The 8,854-nt window shown below is 42.5% G+C and overlaps 1 protein-coding gene across 4 annotated transcripts in view; it reads left to right on the forward strand.

Annotated features, from left to right (window-relative positions):
• The window catches only part of RGS12 (regulator of G protein signaling 12), a 168,036-nt gene extending 159,704 nt beyond the window's left edge, over window positions 1–8,332 (forward strand). For 3 of the 4 annotated variants that reach the window (XM_030563836.1, XM_030563837.1, XM_030563838.1), the window contains one exon: window positions 7,223–8,329. In XM_030563836.1, coding sequence (XP_030419696.1) covers window positions 7,223–7,581 — 359 coding nt within the window. In that variant the 3' untranslated portion in view covers window positions 7,582–8,329. Of the gene's footprint in view, window positions 1–7,222 lie in introns of all 4 variants that reach the window. The other variant, XM_030563834.1, reaches the window with a different exon arrangement.
• The last annotated feature ends 522 nt before the right edge of the window (window positions 8,333–8,854 follow it).

The raw sequence follows: 8,854 nt of genomic DNA on the forward strand, positions 1-8,854 counted from the left end.
TTTTTCTGACCAAAAAGAATTGGATTATGGTGCCAGTCAAAGCCACTAAGTAATTACGGTAGCTATAGGAATTGTGCCACACAATTTATGTGCTCCTTCTGCTCACAAAACTTGTAGTTAAACAATGTAAAACATTTTGGAGCAGATCATTGGCTGGTGTAAATCAGCACAGCAGATTGAAGTAATGGCACTTCTCCTATTTACCCTAGCTGAGGATCCTCCCTCCCTAACCTCAGAGATGGAGTGCACTAGTTCCCAGTCCTAGCTGGTTTGGGAGTCAGCAAGGTACTTTATATTTTGGTCTGTTTTATCATATAGCATTGCAGGAGGTCATGATTATGCCAACAAACCCTAAAATATTTTAATTAGGGTTATGCTTCCTCAGAGTATTATATCCTGAGCATTATCCCATGTGTTTGGTGGGTAGATCCTTTCCTAAAATGTCCAAATTATGTTCAGTTACCTTGTGTATGTCTGCACTTGGTCAAATATTTACTCCTGGGGGAATTCTGTGCCAAAAAATTAAAAATTCTGCACATACTATTTTAAAATTCTCCAAAATTCTGCATATTTATTTGTTAAAATGACATAATAAAATCACTCCAGTTTAAATTATTTTGATATTTTATTTCAAAATACCTGTGAACAAGTGTGTCAATAATACAGACAACAGCAAAAAAAGATCCCCCCAGGAGTAGAGAATTAAAGAAATCCCTACAACAACCCAGTTCTAGCTAGAGGGAGCTGTGTGGGGCCCCCAGAACCAGACACCTGAACTCCCATCCCTCCAGAGCACAGCTACAGGGCACCCCATGGCCCAGACACCTACACTCCTTTTCCCCCAGATCCCAGCCATGGGGAACCCCAGCTCAGATACCCACACACCCCTCCCACCAGAGCCCAGCCATGGGGAACTCCCCAGACATGAGCACCCACCTCCCCACAGAACCCAGGTGCAGGGCAGCCGTCATACACCAGGTCCCCGCTACAGAGCCCAGACACCAGCACCCCCGAAGCCTTTACTCCCCCCACCCAGCTTCTTTACTGTCCCACGGGGGACATGGTTTGTTGTGGCCCTGTCCTTCCTCACCCTTTGCCAGAGCTGGCTGATTGTCCCAGGCCCTTTCCTGTTCTGATCAAAGAGCATGCAGCCTCAAGCCTAGCCAGACTGGGCACTCCACTGACTGCAAGCTGGGCACTGCAGAGTCCAGTGGCCTTAGTGGTGTCCGGAAATTCTGCAGGGAAAACATGGAATTCTACAAAATTCTGCATTCCGCAGTGGTGCAGAATTCTCCTGGGAGTAAATATTTCATGAGTCTTAAAGAAACTACCTGAGAAAATCCAAGTACCTTGCTTAGATTTGCTTCTCAGTTCATGGTAGGGTTCATACAAAAGAGTAAGAAATCCACTGAAATACTGTGCACTCTGCATAAATGCATACACCTTTTCGTGGTAGGATTTTTTTACAAGTAGCATGAATGAGTAGTAACAATATACAAACTCTGAAAGAAAGGGACGGAATGATGAAAGAAACCAGAAGATGAGGTTATCTAAGGAACTGCCTGCATTAACTCTTTGGAAACTGCAGACATGAGCACGTCCTCTTAAGCATTCAGACTTCCAGACTTTTGCTTTTTGTTTATTTATAATCCTATGTAAGAGCCCAGCTGCGCAGTCCATGCTCACCTTGGCGAGCCTTTTAGTCACAGCTGAGCTCCAGTGTAGTTGTAGATGCTTTAATTATCCATATAAGTATAACAATAGTTCTTACATAGAGCTTTTCATTGGTAGATCTTAAAGTACTTCCAGTTCTTTTTTTAATCCTTCGAAACGCTCATAGACAGCTCTTCAGCTTGTGGAAATTGTTGAATTTGAAATCAATGGAGCTAGGACAATTTACACCAGCTGAGCATCTGGCCCTTGGCTAGAATGCTATCATATGGCAATTACACAGGCTAACTGTGCTGCATAACAAAGTATTGACTTGTATCAGTTTTCAATTAGCTGTCTTTCAATTTCATTGATTATCCCATTCCTATAATATAAGAGAGTAAATAGGACCACACAGTTTACCCGCTCCATGTCATTCATTATTTTTTATACCTTAATCATGTTGCTTTTTATCTCTTCTATTTTTATCCTTGCCAAAAATGAAGTTTATGGTGTTTTGTATGATATATGATTGCTTGGACACTAAATAAAAATTTAAAATATCTTTAATGAGAACAACACAGTACTTCCTCACAGAGATATGATCCTTCATTAATTTATTAAAATATTAATAATGTAGCATTTTTATATTCCTGGACGGAAGCTGGCGTATAAGTGCAAACTATTTGTTGTTCTTGCTTCTTGTTGTTAGTATAATCTGGCATTTTTAAAAGGACATGAAAGTAGAGCCAGAGATCTGTTCTTATGGATAGAATAAAGAGAAGTAGGAGAAATATTTCATTGCCTCATATAGAACAAACATTCTGGAGTAGGAGTACAGTATTTATGCATCCATGCCACACCAACAGTAGTTCAGATCAAGCTGATGCTTTGTTTGACATATTACCACATAAACACAATAATATATCTGATATAGCTCCATTAACGGGTAGCTGTAATTTAGCAGGCTGACATACCAGAAGAGGCTTCTTGCCTTTCCTCTGCTATTACTCAGTTGGTTTATCTAGAATTTCATCTAGTTCCCTGGGAATGTAGTTTAATTTTATAGAAACCTCTCTCTGTAAGGAAGTTCCCTCAGGGATTTTCTGCAACAGTATGAAATTTGCTTTTGTTTGCATCCTGGGCAGTTTTACCACATCTTCATATCATTTTTTTTAACCTTTCCTTATAGATCAGTTTTCTAAGCCATTTATCATTTTGATTGCTCTCCTCTGGATTCTTTCGTTTGTCCACATCTTTCTTGAAGTGTGGCACCCAAAACTGGAGATTGTACTCCAGCTGATAAGTAAAGCAGAACAATTACCTCCCATGCTTACATGTAACACTCCTGTTCATACACCTTAGAATATTAGACTTTTTTATAACTGCATCACACTGTTGACTCGTATTCAAATTGTGACCCAGATTTGTTTCAGTAGTACTACTACCTAGCCCAGTGGTCCCCAAACTTTTCAGGGTTGCATCTGCCTTACTCTGTCCTTCTTCTCCCCCAGAGTGGGGCTGCAGCTCCAGAGAGGGGAAGAACATGGACAGGAGTAAGGGGACCGAGGCTGAGGGTGGGGTGGGGCCAGGGCTCTGGGCTTGGGACCAGCAGCTGGGGCCAGGAGCACAGCTGGGTGCTGCTCTCTGCCTGCTCCCTGTGGGGGCTGGGCTGAGCCCCAGCCATATCCCCCCCCCAAATATTCCTCCATTCCCCCAAAGGGTACATGCCTCTCAGTTTGGGGACCTCTGACCTAGCCAGTAATTTCCCATTTTGTAGTTGTGCATTTAATTTTTTTCCCTAAGTGTAGTACTTTGCACTTATCTTTATTGAATTTCATCATCTTGATTTCAGACCAATTCTCCAGTTTATCGAGGTCATTTTGAATTCTAATCCTTCCTCCAGAGTGTTTACAATCCCTCCCATCTTGGTATCATCTGAAAATGTTACAAGGCTACTCTCCACTCCACTGTCTAAGTTATTAATGAAAATATTGACTAGCACTGGACCCAAGACAGACATCTGCAGGACCCCACTAAATACATCCTCCCAGTTTGAAAGCAACTAATCTTTGAGTGTGGTTTTCAGCCAGTTGTGCATCTACCTTATAGTTATTCCTTCTAAACCACATTTTCCTACTTTCCTACTGTGTCAAAAGTTTTACTAAAATCAAGATATACCACAGGTATTGCTTCCCCCACCATTCACTAGGCCATTATCCTTGTCAAAGAAGGAAATTAGATTGGTTTGGCATGATTTGTACTTGACAAATCCATGTTGGCTATTACTTATCATCCTATTATCCTCTATGGGGTTATAAATTGATTGTTAAATAATTTGTTCCTGTATCTTTACAGGTATCAAAGTTATTCAGACTGATATATGATTCCTTTTTGTTCCTCTTTTTAAAGATATGTAAGTGTTTATACTTCTCCAGCCCTCTGAGACCTCACCCATCCTTTGAGAGTTCTGAAAGATAATTGCTAATGGCTTGGAGATTGCTTCAGCTAGCTCCTTAAGCACCCTTCCCTGAATTTTGTCAGGCCCTGCTGATTTGAATACATCTAAGGCCATGTCTACATCTAAAATTTTGCAGCGCTGGTTGTTACAGCTGTATTAGTACAGCTGTATAGGGCCAGCGCTGCAGAGTGGCCACACTTACAGCAACCAGCGCTGCAAGTGGTGTTAGATGTGGCCACACTGCAGCGCTGTTGGGCGGCTTCAAGGGGGGTTCCGGGACGAGAGAGCAAACCGGGAAAGGAAACCAGCTTCGCCGCGGTTTGCTCTCTCGGTCCCGGAGCCACCCAGCAAACCGCAGGGAAGGAGACCTGCTTGCTCGGGGTTCCGGGACCGAGAGAGCAAACCGGGAACGCCGCGGTTTGCTCTCTCGGTCCCGGAGCCAGCCAGCAAACCGCAGGGAAGGAGACCTGCTTGCTCGGGGTTCCGGGACCGAGAGAGCAAACCGGGAACGCCGCGGTTTGCTCTCTCGGTCCCGGAGCCAGCCAGCAAACCGCAGGGAAGGAGACCTGCTTGCTCGGGGTTCCGGGACCGAGAGAGCAAACCGGGAACGCCGCGGTTTGCTCTCTCGGTCCCGGAGCCAGCCAGCAAACCGCAGGGAAGGAGACCTGCTTGCTCGGGGTTCCGGGACCGAGAGAGCAAACCGCGGCGAAGCTGGTTTCCTTTCCCGGTTTGCTCTCTCGGTCCCGGAACCCCGAGCAAGCAGGTCTCCTTCCCTGCGGTTTGCTGGCTGGCTCCGGGACCGAGAGAGCAAACCGCGGCGTTCCCGGTTTGCTCTCTCGGTCCCGGAACCCCGAGCAAGCAGGTCTCCTTCCCTGCGGTTTGCTGGCTGGCTCCGGGACCGAGAGAGCAAACCGCGGCGTTCCCGGTTTGCTCTCTCGGTCCCGGAACCCCGAGCAAGCAGGTCTCCTTCCCTGCGGTTTGCTGGCTGGCTCCGGGACCGAGAGAGCAAACCGGGAAAGGAAACCAGCTTGATTACCAGAGGCTTCCTCCTTCCACGGAGGTCAAGAAAAGCGCTGGTAACTGTCTACATTGGATTACCAGCGCTGGATCACCAGCGCTGGATCCTCTACACCCGAGACAAAACGGGAGTACGGCCAGCGCTGCAAACAGGGAGTTGCAGCGCTGGTGGTGCCCTGCAGATGTGTACACCTTCAAAGTTGCAGCGCTGTAACTCCCTCACCAGCGCTGCAACTTTCTGATGTAGACAAGCCCTAACTTATCTAAGTAGTCTTTAACCTGTTCCTTCCTTGTTCTGGCATGTGTTTCCTCCCTCTTGTTGTTAATATTAATTGTGTTATGCATATAGACACAATTAACCTTTCTAGTGAAGACTGAAACAAAACAGGTATTAAACTCCTCAATCTTCTTGATGTCATTCATAGGTCTCCTTCCCTGCTAAATAGTAGGCGTGCACTTTCCTTTGTCTTTCTCTTGCTCCTAGTGTATTTGTAGACCCTCTTCTTTTTTGCCTTTTGTATCCCTTGCTAGGTGTAACTCATTTTGTGCCTTATTCTTTCTGATGGTGTCTCTGCATGAATGTGCTGTTCTTTTATATCCATCTGTAGCAATTTGTCCATGTTTCCACATTTTGTAGGATTCATTTTTGATTTTCAGGTCATTAAAGAGCTCTTGATGCAGCCATATTGGTGTCTTTCTTACGTTTCTTTCCTGTCTTTCCTTTACATCAGGATAGTTGATTGTTTTGCTTTTAATATTGTCTCTCTGAGAAACTGCCAGCTCTCCTGAACAACTTTTCCCCTTAGATGTTTTTCCTATGGAACCTTGCATTCCAGTTCTCCAAGTTTGTTAAAGTTTGCTTTTTTGAAGTCCAGTCCCCTTACGCTGATTCTGTCACTCCTTTCTTTCTTTAGAATAATGAAATCTATCATTTCATGGCCACTTTCACCCAAGTTGCCTGTCACCTTTCGATTCATATGTAAAACAACGGCCTCCATTCCTCCACCTTCTGAAATGAAATATTGTTCCCAACACATTCCAAGAACATACTGAAGATTTTGTGTTTTCCATATTATTTTTCCAACAGATATCTGGGTAGTTAAAGTTCTCACTTTGGGCAAAATAGTTAAAACGTATTTGCTAACATGACACACTTTCCAAGTGTATACGTACCTTTGAAAATCTCAGCCCAAAGCACTGATTTTGGGCACTGTACAAAATATGTGAGAGACCTAACAGCATGGATGAGGAAGACTTGGGATAGGGGAGCATCAGGGATAGAATCATAGGACTGGAAGGGACCTGATAAGATTGCATGAATAATACCAGAGAATGGACCCAAGCTGTAACAATTCCTCTCAGTTGTGGATACTGTTCTCAGTAGCACCTTACACTTTTATTTTAAGAAATCAGACACAATCAAAAATTGTCAAAAACAAGAGGAGTCTGGTGACAAGAATTGTCAAGCATTATTCAAACAATTAAGGTGTGTTCCCCCTATAACAAGCTAGGTTATTTCTCATCCTACTATATGCTACATTGGGTCTTACACTGAAATCTAACAGTCCATAATTGGCAGCTTTCAGCTTAATAGAGTGAATTGCAATTTCTGGGAACAGATGAATCTCTAGCTGAATAAAAATAATATCTCAATAAGGTGATAAAATGAGGAAATGTTGTTGTCCTCTCATTTTGTTCCATTATTTTTTCCTCCTCTGGCTGATACTGGAAATGTTGCATTCTTCCTCTTTGGATTTGCCCCTGCTGGTATGAAAATTTTGGGGGAGTCAGTAGAGATTCATCCTGGACAATCATTTTTGTATACACGGGATAATATTAATTACAATTTCTAAACTAAGAAAGATACAGACTAAATTATGGCAAAATTCACCTGAGGAGGTACCAAGCTGGCGTTTTTTCCCCATGCTTATTGGTACATACATAAATCTCCCTGTGGAATAGCAGAATACCCTAGTTGACTACTTGCCATGAGGACCTGAGAGGAGAGTTTGCCCAATGTAATTTAAAAGACTGTAACTGTTTACAGTAAATCAAAAGATACATAATTTTTTTATTATTATTATTCTTTGTTAGGTACGAACCACAGAAAGAAAAAAGATTCACCAGGGGCTGCAGGAAACTTCTGTGAGCAAAGCTCTCACAAAACAAAGAGCAACAGAAGCCTGAATCCTCCTGGTGGTAGGGATAATCTTCCCACTTCTGTAAACAGAATAATTGATGTGGATGGAGTTAAACTGGAAGACAGTGGCACACGATCCTGTGATGATTCAGAAGGGAACCTCAGCTTCGAAGGCTGTGTCTCTGAACTAAGATCTTGCCAGGGGAGGATGCGGACAGGAGTTTATAGAACATCAGACCTTCCCTCTCTGATTACTGTCAAGAGTGAGAAAAACAAGGGTGCTAAGAATCAGTACAAAGCTACTTTTGTTTAAATCCCTATTTTTAATTAACAGCTTCAGCATTTTTGCCTGGCATCGTTAGCACTAGAGCTATGCATTATGGGCATGTTCTGGCAAGTCACTCAGTGCTTTCACTTTCTATTGGCTTCAATGGGTGTTTAAAATAGTCAGCGCCTCCCAAGGTCAGACCTTGTATGAATTGGAACCTGTATAATGAAAAGTAGTATTTAAACAAAAGAGTTGAGATACTTAATTTTGTTCTGTCACCTAATCAACTTTCTAATGTTGTTTTCCATATCATGGTTCCTCTTGGTACTTTGACCAAATTGGTGAGATTAAAATTCTCATGGCATACAGCCATTCTTTAATGTCTTTGAGAAAGACAAAGTCATTTTAAGTCCCACCCAGGTTTTTACAAAAGGTGGTTTTGGTTTTTCATCTTAATCTTCTAATGTTTTTTCCTAGTCCGCAGTATTCCTCGGTGCTGCTAGACTTGTACATTGGATGTGAAGTGTACTATTCATTATTATTTGGACAGCATTGAGACTCTTTGTCTGGCAAATCTTCCTGTCTATTGATAGCATCTGAGAAATCCAGGGGGAGTTCAGTCTTGTTATAAAGATTACCTGAGTGGATAGATGCATTCTGGCATGCTTTTTACATGGGCAGGAATCCAGATTCAAGAAAGCCATAAAGCTCATTCAGACAGAGCAATAGCGGTTTCTGTAGCTTGCCTTGGTAACTTATCCATAGCAATGATTTATAAAGCAGCCACATGGAGATTATCCAAATCTTTACATGGCAATGTTCTCTCTATGTCTGAGAATTTATTTTAATCTATAATTAAATATTCTTCTTCCTCCTTCTAGGTTAGATTAGAAGATTAGCTAAAAATACCAAACTAGTGAGTAATTCTGAAGGAGGAAGAAAGGATTCTTGCCTGTTCTCTGAATTTATTGTCTCTGCAGATCTACACTTGTTCTTCTTTCTTTCCCATTTCTTTTGAGTTAATAATGACTCTTGGCAGCTGAAAGAGGTATTGAAGAAATGTGAAGCATGGGCCTCTATCAATCTCTATTTGAAATAGTGTTGAATGTATACATTAAGATGCATATCAGTTCACTGCTTTGAATTGATTCTGGGACTCATGAGGCATATTGCATGGCTCCTAGATTGTGGATCTGCAGAGGCAGTAAATCTGGAGAACTACAGTTATGTTAAGTAATCTCTTTTTCATTGCTCCTCCTTTGTGGAGCTTATCATGAATTGTGAACTTTTTCATAGCAGGGAAATGCTGTAGCAAATT

The sequence above is a fragment of the Gopherus evgoodei genome, chromosome 5 (genome assembly GCF_007399415.2).
Source record: "Gopherus evgoodei ecotype Sinaloan lineage chromosome 5, rGopEvg1_v1.p, whole genome shotgun sequence".
In the NCBI taxonomy this organism is placed as follows: Eukaryota; Metazoa; Chordata; order Testudines; family Testudinidae; genus Gopherus; species Gopherus evgoodei.